Consider the following 21,470-nt stretch of genomic DNA (forward strand, 5'->3'; position numbering starts at 1 on the left):
ACCCACGGACGCCGCAGACCCCGCCCCCGCCGGGCGGGGCGGAGCACTCCCAGTCGTCCGCCGGGCCAGCTTCTCGTCTGTCGGTCAGACCAAGGGCACCCAGACTGGAAAGGTTGTTGCTGGGTTTGGGTGTCCGTCCTTTCCTGTGTCCTTTTCTTCCTCTTTTCACTTAAATCCACTGAGTTTCTTGCCAAGTCAGTAATTTAGGTAATCCCGCCGTCCCCGGCGGAATCTTTGTGACGCCGGAACCGATGTGCCGTAGGGTGGCTGCGGTCGGAGGACTGTTTTGGTAAAGGACTAGCAGTTTTCTGTTGAGGGCCAGTGGATACAGTTCCGGTGGGAGAACGCGGCTGCGAGGTTTTCGGCTTTGGCTCCTGATATGCAGCGACAGAATTTTCGGCCCCCGACTCCTCCTTACCCTGGTCCGGGTGGAGGAGGTTGGGGTAGCGGAAGCAGCTTCCGGGGAACCCCGGGCGGGGGCGGACCACGGCCGCCCTCCCCTCGAGACGGGTACGGGAGTCCGCACCACACGCCGCCGTACGGGCCCCGGTCTAGGCCTTACGGGAGCAGTCACTCTCCGCGACACGGCGGCAGCTTCCCGGGGGGCCGGTTCGGGTCTCCGTCCCCTGGCGGCTACCCTGGCTCCTACTCCAGGTCCCCCGCGGGGTCCCAGCAGCAATTCGGCTACTCCCCAGGGCAGCAGCAGACCCACCCCCAGGTAATAATAATAGCCAGCGTTTGCCGAGCTCTTACTGTATGGCAGGCACGGTACTAATATTCCCTTTACGTGGATTATTTTGTCTAATCCTCTCTGAGGTACTATTGTTAGCCCAATTTTGCAGATGAGCGAACTGAGGCTTAGAGAAGTTGAGTAACTTTCGGAAGATTACCCCAAAGAGTGGCAGAGCCATACGTTCTGTTTTCGAGCCCTCGTGCTTTTTACCAGTATACTGCCACCCATACACAGATTTTCCTAATTCTCCATTTCCTCCTGTTTGCCAAGGGCCTTGCCAGTTTGTTTCAGGAAATCGTTCTTTTTCTTTTTCTTTTTTTTTTTTTTTTAATCTTTCCTTCGAGCTACACTGGCTTCTGCTCCAACTTCCCTGGAAAGAAAATCGGTGGTAGTGGAAGTTTTCCATTCATTTAGTGAGAGTAAATACAAAAGACAGAGGGAGTATCTCTAGCATGTCTGGGATTTCTGTGGTTTACAACTTGCAACTACGTGGTTTTCCAACTCGCTGTATTCTACACCAACCCCCTACCCCTTTTGAGCCTGGAACTAAGGAGTAAAGAAAATGTTCATGAGCTAGAAAGGTTCTAGAAACTTTAAAACTATAGTATTGTTTTCTCCTGAAAAAAATGAAAATTTCGAGGGAAAATTGAATATAATTACTTGATTTCATCACTGCTTGTATTTAATTACTGCAAAGTTACTACATTAGACACAAAAGTATTTGAGATGACAGTGGTCATGGAATTATAAATAAATGAGAATAACAAATTGCTTTAAGTACTTTTTTTAAGAAATAGAAACACTTGATTAAAGGAAGCATGGACTTTATAATTGAACATATTTAGGTTCAAGTCACAACTTTTAAGCAGCAATGTGATTCCCACTAACCTTTAGCTAAAGGAAGAAGTACCAATTATCTTTACTAAGTGTTTTTTTAACTGATTTTTTTTCTAAAGGGTTCTCCAAGGACATCTACACCATTTGGATCAGGGCGTGTTAGAGAAAAAAGAATGTCTAATGAGTTGGAAAATTATTTCAAGCCTTCAATGCTTGAAGATCCTTGGGCTGGCCTAGAACCAGTATCTGTAGTGGATATAAGCCAACAATACAGCAATACCCAAACATTCACAGGCAAAAAAGGAAGATACTTTTGTTAACATTTCTGAAATTCAACTGGAAGCTTCATGTGTCAGGAACATCTTGGACAAAACTTTTAAGTTGTGTTGATATAAATTTACCCAAAGATGATAACTTTGATTGGATAATTAGTAAGGTCTTTTTGTTATTTTTCATCGTATCAGGTATTATTGATATTAGAGAAAAAAAGTAGGATAACTTGCGACATTTAGCTCTGGAAGTACCTACCACATTTTAGAGATTTACCGTTTCCATATATTTAACATTCCTGGTTATATAATGGACATTTGTCTTTTAATTGTTTTTTCAATGTTTTAAAATAAAACATTTTGTCGTCTAGCTATTGTGGTTTTGTGGTATGATAAAGAAGTAGACTTATTACAGTAATGCTTTGTAATCACTTAGAGTTCATAGGTAAATGTTTTGCAAATTATTTTTGAAAATGAAATAGATACACCATCCTTTGAGCTGTAGACAGCTCTGTATTTGTTTATAAATAATGAGGATGAGAATAACAGAGTTCTGTTCATACTCATTTTATCTAATGCTTCTGTTAAAATGCATTAAAACTTGAAGCCCCAGAAACCCACTTAAGCATAACTTTATACTCATTTAACTGGAAAAGGCAAGAATAGACCATGCATAGCTAAATCAAAGTGTTCCATCTGAATTTCTCTATACCTCTTAGCATTATGGAGTTAGTTTCTTGAGGCCAAAGAAGATAGCTACCAACAGTCTCAAATCACTTCCATTGCAAAAAGAACATATCATCTCCATCAATCCAAGAGAAGACAAATTTGCCATACTTAGATCATGTTTCTGTATTATTGAACCAATTAACTATGGCCAAAGCCACAGTGAGACCTAATTAACTTGAATCATGGACACATCACCATGATGAGACAGGATTCTGTGACCTTGAGCACCACTGGGCCTACCTGGAGTAGAGAAGTGGTTTTCCAAATTAAGGGAGCTGTGTATACATACCTATAGTTCTGGAGAGAAAAATATGGAAGAATTGTTACCCCAACTATTTTTTAAAAATCAAGTGGTTTTTGTTTGTTTGTTTGTTTTTTGAGATGGAGTCTCTGTTGCCCAGGCTGGAGTGCAGTGGTGCAATCTTGGCTCACTGCAACCTCCGGCTCCTGAGTAGCTGGGACTACAGGCGCATGTCACCATGCCTGGCTAATTTTTGTATTTTTAGTAGAGACCATTTTTTTTTGTTTGTTTGTTTTTGTTTTGTTTTTGAAACAGGGTCTCACTCTGTTGCCCACGCTGGAGTGCAGTGGCGCAATCTTGGCTCACTGCAACCTCCGCCTCCTGGGTTCAAGCGAGTCTCCCGCCTCAGCCTCCTGAGTAGCTGGGAATACAGGCATGCGCCTGGCTAATTTTTGTATTTTGAGTAGACATGGGGTTTCACCATGTTGGCCAGGCTGGTCTCGATCGAACTCCTGGTCTCAAGTGATCCCCTACCTTGGCTTCCCAAAGTGCCAGGATTTCAGGCATGAGGCACCGTGCCCAGCCCAGAACATGTATTGTTAGTATTTTTAGTTTCACCATGTTGACCAGGCTGATCTGGAACTCGTGATCTCAAATGATCCACCCATCTCAGCCTCCCAAAGTGCTGAGTTTACAGGCGCGAGCCACCATTCCCTGCCAAAATCAGGTGTTTTAACATACAACACAGACTCTAGACATTTTGAAGTTACAAAATACGAAGATAGAGCTAGTAAAACTTTTGTTTCAACATTCCCAGAAAGAAACGTAAAAACAAAATGGTCACACTTATTTGAACCATACCCACAGAATTTTGTTCATTAGGTATTTCACAGAGACTAGAAAATAAGAATGGAAGGCTTTTAGATTAATAAAAGCTCCATGAAAGCCAGGATTTTGGAAATGCTGTTTCTACAAGTTACTAGCTAGCTGAGTTCACTTCTCTATGCCTCAATTTTCTCATATGTAAGATGAGAAAATTAATAGTACTTGTGTCATAGAGGTGTTGTGTTGGAGGATTAAATGAATTTATGTATGAAACTCTTAAGCCAGAGCCTGGCACATGGTAACCACTCAATAAGTGGTAGCTGTTACTTTCTTTCTCATTTACCCCCATTTCCTCAGTTTTTAGAATAGTGTCTGCAAGATAGTAGGTACTTAAGTGATAAATGGATGTAGAAATTCTGATTTTAACTACTATATTGTTCTGCCTACACCCTGTATATAAAAGGGATAACTTAGTAATTTTTCCCCAGTATTTTAAAGAAAGAGTCCTTATTCCCAACATTATGTCTTTCCAGATGTGTTGAGGTCATGATGTATAATGGAAATTAAAGCAAAGAGAATACTTTTTTAAATACTTTATTGAACTTTGTAGGTAAGAAATGTTGTCTTTAGGAAATGACATTTGGAAATAATTTACTGAAGCATCTCTTAGATCATTGGGTTATTAGTAAAGACAAAAGCAGAAGTTAGGAAGGATTTTGTGCCAGTGTATTTATATTGTATTTGGAAGACATTCAAACTGTAACTCTTCTAATGGTCTACATACATTTTATTTCACTATAAGTGTAACAAAGGTAAAATTTCTTGCTAAAGCTTACCAACATCTACTTCTAGAGACCTGGCCTGAGTGTTTTAAGAAAAATTTTTGTCCTCGGGAAAGATGCATACACTGTAAGTAGTGTATTCAGTTATCAAAATTCTTGTGGCATTGATCATTTGGTTTGTTACCGTTACTCTATTTTTATTTAGCTGAGTAAAAGGAATTGATTATTCTTTAAAATGAAAGGGATTGTTTTTTAATGTTCTGGGGTACACATTTTACCTCCATAAAAATGCTGAATAACTTTTTAGAAAAACTTACAATTAAGTATACATCTTAAAAATTCATATGCTTAAAGGATGGAAGTGTAGTCTATAGTAGAGTCTTCAAACAAGGGTCCACATACTCCTGGGAATATTAAACTTTCTAAGGGATATGCAGGCATAAATAGCTTTAAGGGAATGCAAATTCAGATCCCAGTGCCCATGTAAATTCTTTTTTTTTTTTTTTTTTTTTTTTTTTTTGAGAGGGAGTCTTGCTCTGTCTCCCAGGCTGGAGTGCAGTGGCACGATCTTGGCTCACTGCAAGCTCCGCCTCCCGGTTTCACGCCATTCTCCTGCCTCAGCCTCTCCGAGTAGCTGGGACTACAGGCACCCGCCACCACCTGTGGCTAATTTTTTTGTATTTTTAGTAGAGATGGGTTTCACCGTGGTCTCGATCTCCTGACCTCGTGATCCGCCCGCCTCGGCCTCCCAAAGTGCTGGAATTACAGGTGTGAGCCACCACGCTTGGCCCCTTAGCCGACTTCTGACTGCCATAATTAAGAGAATATGATGGAAGTTAATGTATTTTCATTGTGGGTAAAGTGGGGTGTTAAAATTGAGTTATAGGCCAGGCACCATGGCTCACACCTGTAATCCCAGCACTTTGGGAGCCCACGTGGGCAGATCACTTGAGGTTTGGAGTTCAAGACCAGCCTGGCCAATATGGTAAAGCCTCGTCTCTACTAAAAATACAAAAATAAGCTGGGCATGGTGGTGCGCGCCTGTAATACCAGCTACTGGGGAGGCTGAGGCAGAAGAATCACTTGAACCCAGGAGGCAGAGGTTGCAGTGAGCCGAGATAGTGCCACTGCACTCCACCCTGGGTGACAGAGTGAGACTCCATCTCAAAAAAAAAAAAAAAAATAAGTTATATTGGCCCATGTGGAGATGTTCAGAATTCAGATGTATTATCAAGTTGGGAAATAATGATGAAAGTGTTCAGTGACCTTGCCTTTTTGTTTCTGGACTATTCAAAAAATCATTTCTTCTGTGGGTGCATTGTGTGAAAGGAAAGCAAAGAGCATGAGTTTAACATGAAGGAAAAGATACCTTATTTTTAGGCAAAAAGCAAATGGTAAGGCTCTTTGCCTCATCTACCTAAGAATTAAAATATTCAAGATTAGTAAAAAAGCATGATTAGTTTTGGTGAATCTCCTGTGAAGCAAGCTCTGTATTTCCACCATTCTTTTTTTTTTTTTTTTTTTTTTTTTTTTTTTTTTTTTTTTTTTTTTTTTTTTTTTTTTTGAGATGAAGTCTTGTTCTGTCACCCATGCTGGAGTGCAGTGGCACAATCTCAGCTCACTACAACCTCTGCCTCCCAAGTTCAAGCAATTCTCCTGTCTCAGCCTCCCGAGTAGCTGGGACTACAGGCGTGTGCCACCACACCCGGCTAATTTTTTGTATTTTTAGTAGAGACAGGGTTTCACTGTGTTAGCCAGGATGGTCTCAATCTCCTGACCTCATAATCTGCCCAGCCTCGGCCTCCCAAAGTGCTGGGATTACAGGCGTGAGCCACCGCACCCAGCCCTCCACCATTCTTGATAATTATAAAGAGCCTGATGAAGATATCTCAATTCCTGTCTCAGTAGCATAGTTTGCATGATTTCAAGGAGGAGGAAGTTAAAAGTTTCATGTTTACTTCTGACATACTAACATTACATCTTCAAGTTAAAAACATATTTTAGAAGTAAGTTCATGAATTTATATTTTCTGAAACATTTTCAGATTCTTAAGAGAAACATTTTCATTAACCCTTGTCAGTACATTTATTATTAGGTTCTATAAATTCCATATTAATTGTTTTATGTAGGCCAAAGTCTCCTGCTATTCTCACTCAACCATTTCTCTGTTTCATTCATTCCTACCATATACGTAGGTTTAAGTTAACAGAAATATGTTGTAGTTTTTTCTGTAAATAAGACGCATAATCGGCTGGTCAGAAGGTAGTGAGTTATCTTAATTGATTGTTCACAGTCAGTTACAGATCGAACTCCTTGTTCTATTCTTCACCCCGCTTCTCACTGCTGCACTTGACTAGTCTGGGAAAAAAAATACATAGTAGTGATCAGTACACCTTATATAAGCCCTGAACTTCCTAATGACCCCTTTTTTTTTTTTTTTTTTTTTTTTTTTTTTTTTGAGGCAGAGTCTTGCTGTGTTGCCCAGGCTGGAGTGCAGTGGTGTGATCTCGGCTCACTGCGACCTCCGCCTCCTGGGTTCAAGCAGTTCTCCTGCCTTAGCCTCCTGAGTAGATGGGATTACAGGTGCAAGCCACCATGCCTGGCTAATTTTTGTATTTTTAGTAGAGATGGAGTTTTGCCATGTTGGCCAGGCTGGTTTCAAACAGCTGACCTCAGGTGATCCACCCCGCCTCAGCCTCCCAAAGTGCTGGGCTTACATGGGTGAGCCAGTGCACCCAGCCTGAATTATCTCTTTTATTTTGCTCATAATTTCCATGATTTATCATCTAAGATGCTTTCAGATTCACTATTATTTTATATGCCAGCTGGTAAAAATACTGCCAGTTAAGCTGTGACATGTCATTGATTATAAGATACATCTTAATTTCAGAGATGTTAAATACATGTCTTAGTTTGATAAAATACCATACAATACTTTTTTTTTTTTTAGACCGGTCCTGCTATGTTGCCCAGGCTGGTCTCCAACTCCTGCCTCAGCCTCCCAAGTAGCTGGGATTACAGATGTGTGACACTACACCCAGCTCATATACAATACTGTTTTTTGTTTGTTTGTTTGTTTTTTGAGACAGAGTCTTGCCCTGTCGCCCAGGCTGCAGTGCAGTGGCGTGATCTCGCCTCACTGCAACCTCCACCTCCTGGGTTTAAGCAATTCTTCTGCCACAGCCTCCCAAGTAACTGGGACAACAGGCATGCACCACCACGCCTGGCTAATTTTTTGTATTTGGTAGAGATGGGGTTTCACCATATTGGCAAGGCTGGTCTCGAACTCCTGACCTCGTGATCCGCCCACCTTGGCTTCCCAAAGTGCTGAGATTACAGGTGTAAGCCACCACTCCTGGCCTACAGTACTCTTAAAAGCAGAACACATACTTAGATATAGGTAGGTATATAGAAGTAAATGTCTCCAAAAAGTAGTGTAGGACAATACATTTGAAAATCGGCTTTAACCCATCCTGGCTAACACAGTGAAACCCCGTCTCTACTAAAAATAAAAAAAAATTAGCCAGGCATGGTGGCGGGCGCCTGCAGTCCCAGCTAGTCGGGAGGCTGAGGCAGGAGAATGGCATGAACCGGGGAGGCAGAGGTTACAGTGAGTCGAGATCGCGCCACTGCACTCCAGCCAGGGCGACAGAGCGAGACTCCATCTCAAAAAAAAAAAAAGAAAAGAAAAAGAAAATCAGCTTTATTTAATTAGGGTTAACTCTTCTCAGATATTTGTATTTGTTCAAATTCATTAAAAACCATAATTGAGGCTGGGCGCAGTGGCTCATGCCTGTAATCCCAGCACTTTGGGAGGCTGAGGTGGGCAGATATGAGGTCAGGAGTTCGAGACCAGCCTGCCCAACATGGTGAAACCCCGTCTCTACTAAAAATACAAAAATTAGGCATGGTGGCATGTGCCTGTATCCCAGCTACTTGGGAGGCTGAGGCAGGAGAATTGCTTGAGCCCAGGAAGTGAAGGTTGCAGTGAGCCAAGATCTCACCACTGCACTCCAGCCTGGGCAACGCAGGGATATCCTGTCTCAAAAAAGAAAAAAAGTTTTACAGTTAAAAGATTGGCAACAATCTAAATGACCATAGGAGAAAGGATAAATAAGTTGCATATTTGCACAGTATAACAAGATAGTTGATTAAATTAGAGCCATTTGATACAACATAAATAAATCTAAAATTGTGTACAAACAAAAGCCAAAGCAAAACTTATGTGATATTCTTTACATGAAATTTAAAAGTCTGCAGAACAATATGCTGTACTCTCTATAAATGGTAAATATAAGGTCATAGTGTAAATACAAATGAAGGTAACAAATGCTTTAGGTATAGTAATTATTTTGGGGTAGTAATTATTTTGGGGTGGGTTTGGGGAGATACAAGCTTCAGATGGACTTGGATGTGTGAGTGGGTATGTATTTCAAGTCAACCAAATTTGGAAAATGTTGAAATTTATTAAACCTCACCATGGAATACACGTATATTTATTTTCTCTTCTTTGAAATATTTTATAATAAAAAATTTACTCTGACCTCCTAACTCATACTGTGATGCCAGTCAGACAAAATACCAAAGTCAGACAAAAACATTACAAGGAAGGAAAAATACATACCAATATCTCATGACCATAGATGCAAAAGTTCTCAATAAAGTGTTACCAAATAGAATCCAACAATAAATAAAAAGAATTATATTGGCCAGGTACAGTGGCTCACAGCTATAATCCCAGCACTTTGGGAAGTCAAGGTAGGAGAATCAGTTGAGCCCAGGAGATGGAGACCAGCCTGGGCAACAAGGTGAGACCTTGTCTCTACCAAAAAAATTGAAAAATTAACTAGGCATGGTGGTCCACGCCTGTGGTCCCAGCTGGATAGGACCACATGGGAGGCTGAGGCAGAAGGATAGCTTGAGCCCAGGAGGTCAAGGCTGCAATGAGCGGTGTTCACGCCACTGCACTCCACCCCAGGGACAGAGCAAGGCCCTGTCTCAAAAATAAAGTAAGATAAAAATAATTATATACCATGACCAAGTGGTATTTATTCTAGATATTTAAGGCTTAGCATCCAAAAATCAAAGTAATCCATCACATCAATAGACGAAAAAAGAAAAATCTCATTATCGTATGAATAGATGATGAAAAAGCTTTTTTTAAAGAAAATTTGAGACAGAGTCTCACTCTGTTGCCCAGGCTGGAGTGCAGTGACATGATTTTGGCTCACTGCAGTCTCCACCTCCAGGGCTCAAGGCAACCCTCCCACCTCAGCCTCCAGAGCAACTGAGACTGTAGTTGCACGTCACCATGCCTGGGTAATTTTCGTATTTTTTATAGAGATGGGACTTGGCCGTGTCACCCAGGCTTGTCTTGAACTCCTGGACTCAAGTGATCCTCCCACTTCAGCTTCCCAAAGTGCTGATGTTATGGGTGTGAGCCATGGTGCCCAGCCACAAAAAAGCACTTGACAAAATTCAATACCCATTCATGACAAAAACTCTCAACAAGCTAGGAACAGGAGGGAACTTTCTAAACTTGATTTTTTTTTTTAATTTACAAAATTCTACAACTAAGATCAGGAAAAAGGTCAGGATGTCCTCTCACCACTCCTATCAATATTGTACTGAGATGCTCGCTAATGCAATAAGACAAGGAAATAAAGAGTATAGAAATTGGGAAGGAAGAAATAAAACTGTTCCTCAAAAATGACATGATTATGCAGAAAATCAGAGAATTGAAAACGGAAAAACTTCTGGAACTAAGGTCGCAGGATACAAGGCTAATACACAAAAGTAAACTGCTTTCCTACATACCAGTAATAAACAACGGGAATTTGAAATTAACCTAATACCATTTACCTTGGCACCAAAAAATAAGAAATGCTTAAGTATAAATCTAAGAAAATATGTGTAAGACTTATATAAGGAAAACTACAGAACTGGTGAAAGAAATCTTAAGAAATCTAATGTATTCCATGCACATGGGTAGGAAGATTCAATATTGTCAAGATGTCAGTTCTTCTCAACTGGATTTGTAGACTCAACTCAGTCCCAGTCAAAATCCCAGCAAGTTATTTTGTGGGTATAGACAAATCGATTCTAGAGTTTAATTGTAAAGGTAAAGGACTCAGAATAGGCAACACAGTATTGATTGAGTACAGAGTTGGGGGACCGACACTACCAGACTTCAATATTTATTATAAAGCTACAGTAACCAAGACAATGTGGTATTGGCAAAAGAATAGACAACTAGATCGATGGAACAAAATAAAGAGACCAGAAATAGACCCACACAATTACACTTGTGTGACTCACATGAATACAAATTGATCTTAGTCAAAGATCAATTGATTTTTGATCAAGGAGCAAAGGCAATTCAATGGAGAAAGGATAGTCTTTTCAACAAATACTGCTGGAACTACTGGACATCCATATGCAAAAAGTGAATCAAGACACATCTTACACCATTCACAGAAACCATCAAATGGATCATAGACCTAAATGTAAAACACAGAGCTATAAAAGAAGACAGCAGGAAAAAACCTGTGTGAACTTGGGTTTGGCTATGACTTTTTAAATTTTTTTTTTTGTATAAATTTAAGGGCCGCAAGAGCAATTTTATTACATGGATATATTACGTAGTGGTGAAGTCTAGGCTTTTAGCATAAGCATCACCTGAATAATGTACATCGTATCCACTAAGTAATTTCTTATTCTTCAGCACGCTCCCACCCTTCCTACTCTCCAGTGTGTATTATTCCACACTCTATGTCCATGTGTTCCCATTATTTAGCTTCTACTTACAAGTCAGAGCTTGTAGACCAAGTGTGGTGGCTCACACCTGTTAATTCCAGCACTTTGGGAGGTCAAGGCGGGCAGATTGCTTGAGCCCAGAAGCTCAAGACCAAGCTGGGCAACAAAGTGAGACCTCATCTCTACAAAAAATACAAAAATTAGCTAGGTGTAGTGGTGCACGCGTTGGTCCCAGCTACTTGGGAGGCTGAGGCAGGAAGATTGTTTGAGCCTGGGAGGTCAAAGCTCCATGATCAAGCCACTGTACTCTTGCTTGGGTGACAGAGTGAGACTCTGTCTCACAAAAATAAAGTAAAATTAAAACCCAGTGTAAAAGTGTAGTGTCACCAGATTTTTCAGTTTTTCAAAAGACTCCCCAAAACTTGGGCTTTTTTACTCAAAATCTCCCAATTTGAAACTGATTTTTTTGTTACTGTTTAAATAATGTACGTCAAAACCACATATCAGCTGAATCCCAACCCCAGGTTACCAGTTTATGACCTTTGTTGTAAATGATTAACAGAACTGTGCACACATTGTTTTTTATTTTTTATTTTTTTTTAATTTTAATTATTTATTTATTTTGAGACGGAGTTTCACTCTTGTTGTCCAGTCTGGAGTGCAATGGCGTGATCTCAGCTCACCGCAACCTCTGCTTCTTGGGGTTCAAGCGATTCTCCTGCCTCAGCCTCCGGAGTAGCTGGGATTACAGGCATGCACCACCACCCACGGCTAATTTTTTTGTATTAGTAGAGATGGGGTTTCTCCATGTTGGTCAGGCTGGTCTCAGACTCCTGACCTAAGGTGTTCCCTCCGACCAGCCTCGACCTCCCAAAGTGCTGGGATTACAGGCGTGAGCCACGGTGCCCAGCCTATTTTATTTTTTTTAGAGAGAGTCTCATTCTGTCACCCAGGCAGCAGTTGAGTAGTGTGTGTCATCATAGCTCACTGCAGCCTCAAACTCCTGGGATCAAGCAGTCCTCCCTCCTCAGACTCCACAGTAGCTGGAACTACAGGTGCATGTCACCACACCTGGCTGATTTTTTTAAAAGTTTTGTTTATAGAGACAGGATCTCGTTGTGTTGCCCAGGCTGGTCTCGAACTCCTGGCCTCAAGCAATTCTCCCATCTCAGGCCCCGAGAGTGCTGGGATTACAGGCGTGAGCCACTGTGCTCAGCCCAATGCTTTTTGTTTGTTTTTTCTTTTTTGAGACGGAGTCTCACTCAGTCACCAGGCTAGAGTGTAGTGGCATGACCTCGGCTCACTGCAACCTCCAACTCCCTGGTTCAAGCGATTCTCCTGCCTCAGCCTCCTGAGTAGCTGGGATTACAGGCATGGGCCACCACACCCAGCTAATTTTTTGTTGTTGTTTTTTGTTTTTTTAGTACAGACAGGGTTTCACCATGTTGGCCAGGGTGGTCTCAATCTCCTGACCTCGTGATCCACCCGCCTTGGCCTCCCAAAGTGCTGAGATTACAGGCGTGAGCTACTGCGCCCAGACATTTTTTTTTTTTTTTTTTAAATAAACTTGTTGAACCAGGATCTTTCTGGGGTGGAAAAGTTATTATTCTATATATTTTTTGAGATGGTCTTGCTCTGTCACCCAGGCTGGAGTGCAGTGGCACAATCACATAGTTCAGTATAGCCTTGACCTCCCTGGTCCAAGAAATCCTCCTACCTCACTCTCCAGAGTAGCTGGGACCACAGTCGCGCACCATCATGCCTGACTAGGTTTTAGTTGGTGGTGGTTTTTAGGTTTTTGCTTTTTTTTTTTTTTCCATAGAGACAGGGATTCCCTAGGTGTTGTCCAGGCTGGTGTCAAACTCCTGAACTCAATCGATCCATCCACCTCAGCAAAAGTCGCTTTTTAAGTTGGGATCAGGATTTATTAAGTAACTTACCTAAATATTCTCATGATGTGTAGATATAAAGGAATTCTCATTGTTGACTGACATTCTACATATTAGGACTAGTTTTGTAATTCAACAGTGTCTATTGAGAATGGATGACCATGACGCTTTTTTTCTGAAACATAATTAACATCACTACATGAGCCCATGGAATATGTGAGCAGACTCCGTATTATATTGTGAATCCTGAATTTAAACCAATAACAGATTACATCTCAGACTTTGGCACTATGCTGTAATTTTAAATTCGTAACCAGAAAATGAGTTGGACAACAAATTTAAGACTGTAGGGAAACAAAGTAAAAACAGTTTGTATATTGCTAGAATTGTCTATCAAGAGTCATGTTTTCATGTCTTATTTTATTTTTTTATTTTTTTTTGAGACAGAGTCTCACTCTTGTCACCCAGGCTGGAGTGCAGTGGTGCGATCTAGGCTCACTGCAACCTCTGCCTCTAGGGTTCAAGCAATTCTCCTGTCTTAGCTTCCCGAATAGCTGGGATTACAGGCACCCGCGACCACACCCGGCTTATTTTTGTACTTTTAGTAGAGACGGGATTTCTGTATGTTGGCCAGGTTGGTCTCGAACTCCTGACCTCAAGTGATCCGCCCGCCTTGGCCTCCCAAAGTGCTGGGATTACAGGCGTGAGCCACCGCAGCCAGCTGTTTTCATGCCTTTTAATCTTCCCTGAAAATTTCTGTATACTGCCATGAGTAAAGTGTTTGTCACTTTCAGCTATATGGTATTAATTCAAAACAAAAACAGCTTTAGGGTCTCAGTGTATGACTTGAGTTCATAAAGTTAAGTAACTAATTGAACAAGGCAAATTAAAAGAACTGAGGCTTCAATTGTCTTTTGTTTAATAATCAGTTTTCTGTTTATCACAGACACTCCTTAGCTGCAGTTCAGCTTGATGTTTGCTATTTCTGGTAATATGAATAATATATGCTCCTATTAAAAAATTCAAATAATTCAGAAATGTGTAGAGCAGAATGTGAAAATCTCTTGTAATCCCAATCCAGTTAACTGATTAGTCTTTCCGAAGTTTTTTTGTTTTTTTGTTGTTGTTGTTGTTGTTGTTTGTTTTTTTGAGATGGAGTCTTGCTCTGTCGCCCATGCTGGAGTGCAGTGGTGGGATCTTGGCTTACTGCAACCTCTGCCTCTTGGATCAAACAATCCTCCTGCCTCAGCCTCCCAAGTAGTTGGGATTACAAGTGTGCGTGACCATGCCCAGCTAATTTTTGTATTTTTAGTAGAGACGGGGGTTTCCCCATGTTGCCTAGGCACGTCTCAAACTCCCGACATAAAGTGATCCGCCTGCCTCAGCCTCCTCCCAAAGTGCTAGGATTACAGGCGTGAGCCACTGCACCCTGCCTCCAAAGATTTTTATGTGCACTAACACATACATTTTTTTGATGGTTTCGTACTAATTCACGGTTTTGCGTTACCTCACTATAGTTAGCGATTTTTGTCTTAGTCTGGATTCTGTCAAGTTGTAAGATTCAGAAAACCCAACTTAAATGGCCTCATGGAACAAACATACTTTATTTTAAAAGTCCAGGGCCTGGCTGGGTAAAGGAGTTTAAGTAACGCTGTTAGTCTTGGCTGTGCTCTTCTGTTCTGCTCTTTCCTGTCTTGGTCCCATTTTCCAGCAGCCTCTTACCTTGTGATGACAATAAGATTAATATAACTCTTCTTATCAACCCCCCAGTGGAAAGGAGAGATTCTGGCTTTTTTTCTTTTTTTTTCAAGCAGGGTCTTACTGTGTCACTCAGGCTAGGGTACAGTAGCACAATCATAGCTCATTGCAGCCTCAACCTGGCAGGCTTTTTTTTTTTTTTTTTTTTGTATTTTTAGTAGAGACTGGGTTTCACCATGTTAGCCAGGGTGGTCTCGATCTCCTGACCTCGTGATCCGCCCGCCTCCGCCTCCCAAAGTGCTGGGATTACAGGCGTGAGCCACCGTGCCCGGCCTTGGCAGGCTTCTTAACAGTTTCACAAGAGTCTTGTAATTGCACCTCATTTGTTCTGATTAAATCACATGTCCATCCCTGAATCTGTAACTGTGACCAAGAAGATGTGATGTTGCTCAGCGGGTCAAGTCCAGGTCACTTGCTATCCATAGAGGCAGAGATGGAATTAGTGTCCCTCTAAATCACAAAGACCGAGAATAAGGGAATGCACAGTTTCCCAGTAGAAAATAGGATGTTGTTGAGAAAAAAATGAATACTCAGTAAGACAAGTCATTCTTTTTTTTTTTTTTTTTTTTGAGACGGAGTCTTGCTCTGTCACCAGCTGGAGTGCAGTGACGTGATCTTGGCTCACTGCAACCTCTGCCTCCCAGGTTGAAGCGATTCTCCTGCCTCAGCCCCCCTTGTAGCTGAGACTACAGGCGCACGTCACCATGCCCAGCTAATGTTTGCATTTTTAGTAGAGACACGGTTTCACCATGTTGGCCAGAATGGTCTCAATCTCTTGACCTCATGATCTGCCTGCCTCGGCCTCCCAAAATGCTGGGATTACAGGCGTGAGCCACCACGCCTGGCCAGAAAAGACATTCTATGTCCTGGCAGCCCAGTTTCCATACAAAAACCTTTTGCTATACATATACTATTTTGGCTTTTGTTTTTGTAGTTTTCTTTTTTTCTTCTTATTTTGAAAATGGGGTCTTGCTCTCACCCAGCCTGGAGTGCAGTGGCACCATCATGGCTCACTGCAGCCTTGACCTCCTGGGCTCAAGTGATCCTTCCATATCAGCCTCTTGAGTAGCTGGGTCTATAGGCGTGCACCACCATGCCTGGCTAATTTTTTTGCTGTATTATTTTTTGCAGAGACAGTGTCTCACTATGTTGCTCAGACTGGTCTCGAACTCCTGGGTTCAAGCCATCCTCCTGCCTTGGCCTCCCAGTGTGCTGGGATTACAGGCATGAGCCACCAGGCCCAGCCTTGTAGTTTTGTTTTTATATTATATGTTGACTGTTAAATTTATAGAAAAGTTGCAAAGATAGTACAGAGTTCCCATATAGCCTTCACACAACTTTCCCTGGTGCTGACATCTTACATAACCATAGAACATGTGTTAAAACTAAGAATACTAAACAAATTACAGACTTCATTTGTCTTTCATTGCTTTTTCCAATAATTATCTTTTTTGTGTTCCAAGATCCAATCCAGGATTCCACACTGCATTTAGCATCTATATACTTTCTTAAAAATAGTCACACCCGAGCTAATGTAACTGTCTAACCTACATGACAAAACATACCTCCTCAGGGAAATAGCTGGAAGTCTCATTATTCATTCCCATTGAGGGTCAAAAACCCATGGATGATTTGTATTTCTTTTCAGGTCTAGATATAATACAACTTCTCATGGCAAATGATTGCCAAATTACACTTAACTGACTCCAGCTCAGTCAACATGCAATGGTAGAAAGAAAACATGGTGGCCGGGCACAGTGGCTCACGCCTGTAATCCCAGCACTTTGGGAGGCTGAGGCAGGAGGATCACAAGGTCAGGAGTTCAAGACCAGTTTGGCCAACATGGTGAAACCCCGTCTCTACTAAAAATACAAAAATTAGCCAGGTGTGGTGGTGTGCTCCTGTAGTCCCAGCTACTCAGGAGGCTGAGGCAGGAGAATTGCTTGAACCCAGGAGGCAGAGGTTGCAGTGAGCTGAGATTGCTCCACTGTAGTCCAGCCTGGGCAACAGAGCGAGACTCTTATCTCAAAATAAAAAAAACAAAAAACAAAACCATGGTAGCCACAATTGGAAAAAAAGAAAAGACAAACTTACCTTAGGAAAGGAGAGAAATGAAAACATACAGTGGTCATTGGTTGCAATCATATAGGTATAACATCCCCTAATTGAAAGAAATAGCAAAAACTCACAATCTTGGCAGCAAAGTGAACTTCTTTTTTTCTTTTTCTTTTTTTTTTTTTTTTTGAGATGAAGTCTTGCTCTATCACCCAGACTGGAATGCAGTGGTGCGAACTCAGCTCATTGCAGCCTCCACCTCCCGGGTTTAAGTGATTCTCATGCCTCAGCCTCCCGAGTAGCTGGGATTACAGGCACCCACCACCATGCCAGCTTTTTTTTTTTTTTGTATTTTTAGTAGAGACGGGGTTTCGCCATGTTGGCCAGGCTGGTCTTGAACCCCTGACCTCAGGTGACCCGCTCACCTCGGCCTCCCAAAGTGCTGGGATTACAAGCGTGAGCCACCGTGTCTGGCCTTTTTTTTTCTTTTTTTGAGGTGGGATTTCACCACATTGGCCAGGCTGGTCTCAAAATTGGCAGCCTCAAGTGACAGGCCCGCCTTGGCCTCCCAAAGTGCTGGAATTACGGGCATGAACCGCCACACTCAGCCCATATACAGATTTAATTTGTATTTGTTCATTAAAGACTAAGCTTGTATAGTGTGCCAGGCACAGTACTTGATGCTAGGAGCAGAGAAAATCAAAACAAACAAACAAAACTATGGCCCTCATGGACCTTATATGGGGGAAAAAATGAGGCAGGAGAGAGCAGTGAGCTGGTGTGTTCTTTGTTTGGCAAGCAGGGATTTTCTAGGAGTCCAGATAGTTTTTCCATAGCAACAGGACAGAAGTTAGCGAAATGGAAACGGTTGCAAAAGGTAGAACTGATGTAGTAGGAGTTATGGGATTTCTCCTATCTATTTATGGACATGGTCACTTTCATAACAATATGTATACCATGTTATCATCATGGAATGTAAATTCAGGTTAAACAAGAGAATTTCACAAGTATAATAGCATTCTGTAGTATATAAAAGTTTGTGTGCCGGGCACGGTGACTCACACCTATAATCCCAGCACTTTGGGAGGACAAGGCAGGCGGATCACCTGAGTTCAGGAATTTGAGACCAGCCAGGCCAACATGGCGAAACCCCATCTCTACTAAAAACACAAAAATTAGCCGGGCATGGTGCCGGGCACCTCTGATCCCAGCTACTGGGGAGGCTGAGGTAGGAGAATCACTTGAACCCGGGAGGTGGAGGTTGCATTGAGCTGAGATCGTGCCACTGCACTCCAACCTGGGAGACAGAATGAAACTAAAAAAACAAACAAAAAAATTCTGTATACTTTCTGGCCAAACCAGTTCGCTCATAAGTCATTAATCAATTCCATTATAGGTAATTTGTTTAATGTTTACAGTTTTTATGGAGAAAATAAGCAACACACACATTTTAATAGTGTTCATTTATTTTTGCATGAGTTCTTAAAATACATATCTCTTCCTTTCCTTTTTTTTTTTTTTTTTTTTTTTTTGGAGACAGTCTCATTCTGTCACCCAGGGTGGAGTGCAGTGGCACAGACTCGGCTCACCACAACCTCCGCTTTTCGGGCTCAAGCGATTTTCATGCCTCAGCCTCCTGAGTAGCTGGGACTACAGGTGCCTGCCACTATGCCTCCTGACTAATTTTTTGTATTTTTGATAGAGACAGGGTTTCACCATGTTGCCCAGGGCAGTCTGAAACTCCTCAGCTCAGGTAATCTGCCTGCCTTAGCCTCCCAAAGTGCTAGGATTTCAGGTGTGAGCCACAGTGCCCAACCAAAATACATATTTCTATTTCAAGATAACATTTAAAAATTATTCTAACAGCAGCAAAAATATAATTCTGCAATTACAAAAGAACTAAACTAGAATCCACCAGTTATTCTCGTGTTTACAATTGTGATTCTTTAATACTACTACTATACAGCTCTATTGTAAGCTTTCGAGGTTGGGTTTAAACACACACACATAGATACTGTCAGTTGTGGGAGGCTTTACAAGTTCTATTCCATGCACTTTTTTGGACAGAGTTCTGAAAGAGCCAGCCAGTCCACAAGACAAGCAGAAAAAAGTTAAATTAACTGGGCAAATAGGACTCTTACATAACATTCAAAACATGTGAGATTCTGCAGCAAACTGGGAGTACTTCAGGATTGGCCTACTATCTTCTTTAGAACTAATTTCATCTTAACAGTTTAAGAAGGTGGACATTTCAACACTATGAAGTATATTTAGGTGACATGTATCTTTTATGTTAACTCTACTTCCTTTAATGACCTAGTTAGTAAACTATTCACTAGTAATTCAATCACCAGGCAAATCAAGCCTGCAAGAAAGCAAGCCAATATTCAAAATGCCGTGTTACCATCTTAACCCACTCAGATAGTTAATTTTCAACATTAGTATGTAACTTCAATAATGAGATGTCTAACTAAAGCAAGCTCCTCCAACAAGACCAAGACAGCATCTCTTCTTCTAAGGCTCAGGTTTTACTTAGAATTCCCAATACATGGAATAGCCCATACCAACAACAGCCATTGCTCCTACAACAAAGCCTTGGGCTTCCACACGCATGTGGATCAGATGATGGAACATTTTAGTATTTCCCCTGCTCTTCAATTTGTTTCATCCATATGCAACAATTGCTACAAAACCTGCCATTCCAATGGGGGTGAATGGTGCCTCTTTAGCTTTTTGAGTAAGTTTGGATCCCTGATCTTCATCGTACGAAGAAAAGGAAACATCTGTGTCTGTCGACATAGTGATTGCTTGAAGAATCTCCCTAGAGTGAGAAAACCTCTTACATGGCAACCGGCTTCTCTCTCCTATTTATTTATCTATCTGTGAAATAAGAACCTCCAGCTAGACTCCAAACCCAGTGGTACACAGGAGAGAAAACAGTCATCACTAGAGAAAGCTACAGGGCAGTCAAGTGTCCTCAGGGAAGAGCCAGGTTTCAGTCAAAGCAAGAAGGCCAAGGGAACGCTTAGAGAAAAGCTATCTATATAATTTCTTCAAACAAAACCATACCTTAACACACTTAGTATGGTAATCTAAGGTCAAAATTATTATTAATGTTGCTAGAGACAGAGTCTCACTCAGGCTGGAGTGCAGTGGCGCCATTTCAGCTCACTGCAGCCTCCATCTCTCAGGTTCAAGCGATTCTCCTGCCTCAGCCTCCTGAGTAGCTGGGATTACAGGTGCCCACACCACACCTGGCTAATTTTTGTATTTTTGGTAGAGATGGGGTTTCACCATGTTGGCCAGGCTGGACTTGAACTCCTGACCTCAAGTGATCCACCCACCTCAGCCTCCCAAAGTGCTGGGATTACAGGTGTGAGCCACTGTATCCAGCCCAAATTATTTTGCCTTAGATATTGCAGAATCTTTTTTGCATGTAATGTTAATTGGTGAGGAGTTGGATGCCAGTCTGATTCTTTCTTTTGTAGACAATCTTGTTTTGTTATTTTCTCAATATAAATACATCTAAAGTTCCAATAAAATCTAAAATTCTGAAATTTTACTTTGATGTATTCCAAGTTTGAAACCTTTGTCATGTATCTTGCTTGGTATTCTATAGGCCTCTTAAATTAGAAGACTCATGTCTCCTTTAACTCTGGGAATTTTTCTTCTAGTATTTCTTTATTTCTTCCTCCAAATTCTCTGTGTCTTCTCATTTTGGAACCCCTATAGGATGGATAATGGGATACAGTGAGAGTGGTAGGGTCTTAAACTCCTGGGTTCAAGTGGTTCTCCTGCCTCAGCCTCCCAAACTGCTGGGATTACAGGCATGAGACATCATGCTCAGCCCAGTAATAATTTCACGTGAATGTTTCCTATAGTGCCCTTTGATAAAAAGCTGAGAGCGTAATAATAAAATGTTAGTTTAGGTAGTTCTACAAACTTCAAGATAATGGTGGAAGTACTTTAAATGTTATGAAGGCTAGCTTGATTTGAAGATACTGCTTAGAATAACTATAAGAATACATGGACTTGTTCCTAAGTTTAATGAAGTATTATTAGTGATGTTGTGTTTTGTTCAAGATCATAACAATCTATTTTTTCTACAAGCTTTGACATTTACCTTTTGTATGTATGTCTAGAATCTATCTCAAATTAATGTTTGAATATGATGTGATATATGAACCAAGCTTCCTTTCTTTCCCTACATGGAACCCAATTGGTCCAGCAAAATGAATTGAAAAGACTATTTCATCTCCATTGAATCGCATAAAGCTGAAAATGATTGTGAGGTCTATTTCTGGACTTGTATTTTGTTCCATTGGTCTATGTCTATTTTTTTTTATTCTTTTTCTTTCTTTCTTTCTTTCTTTTTTTTTTTTTTTGAGACAGAGTCTCACTCTGTCGACCAGGCTGGAGTACAGTGGCGCTACCTTGGCTCACTGCAACCTCTGCCTCCTGGGGTCAAGCGATTCTCCTGCCTCAGCCTCCCTAGTAGCTGGGATTACAGGTGCCCACTACCACACCTAGCTAATTTTTGTACTTTTAATAGAGATGGGGTTTCGCCATGTTGGCCAGGCTGGTCTTGAACTCATG

The 21,470-nt window shown here is 41.4% G+C and overlaps 1 protein-coding gene and 1 pseudogene across 1 annotated transcript; one reads left to right on the forward strand and one right to left on the reverse strand.

Annotated features, from left to right (window-relative positions):
• The first annotated feature begins 65 nt into the window (after positions 1-65).
• MPLKIP (M-phase specific PLK1 interacting protein) lies at positions 66-2,209 on the forward strand. Its single transcript, XM_003268971.4, has 2 exons — positions 66-718; positions 1,690-2,209. The coding sequence occupies exons 1-2, from the start codon at positions 380-382 to the stop codon at positions 1,888-1,890; spliced, it is 540 nt and encodes a 179-aa protein (XP_003269019.1). The 5' UTR covers positions 66-379; the 3' UTR covers positions 1,891-2,209.
• Positions 2,210-19,388: 17,179 nt separating this feature from the next.
• Positions 19,389-19,711, reverse strand: LOC100603786 (annotated as a pseudogene).
• Positions 19,712-21,470: the final 1,759 nt, after the last annotated feature.

Source organism: Nomascus leucogenys, chromosome 17, assembly GCF_006542625.1.
Source record: "Nomascus leucogenys isolate Asia chromosome 17, Asia_NLE_v1, whole genome shotgun sequence".
Classification (NCBI taxonomy): Eukaryota; Metazoa; Chordata; class Mammalia; order Primates; family Hylobatidae; genus Nomascus; species Nomascus leucogenys.

Excerpts from the sequence above, each read along its gene's own strand:
- MPLKIP (XM_003268971.4), top strand. The coding sequence starts at position 380 with ATGCAGCGACAGAATTTTCGGCCCCCGACTCCTCCTTACCCTGGTCCG. Across the intron at positions 719-1,689 it reads AGCAGCAGACCCACCCCCAG|GGTTCTCCAAGGACATCTAC; the intron begins GTAATAATAATA and ends TTTTTTCTAAAG.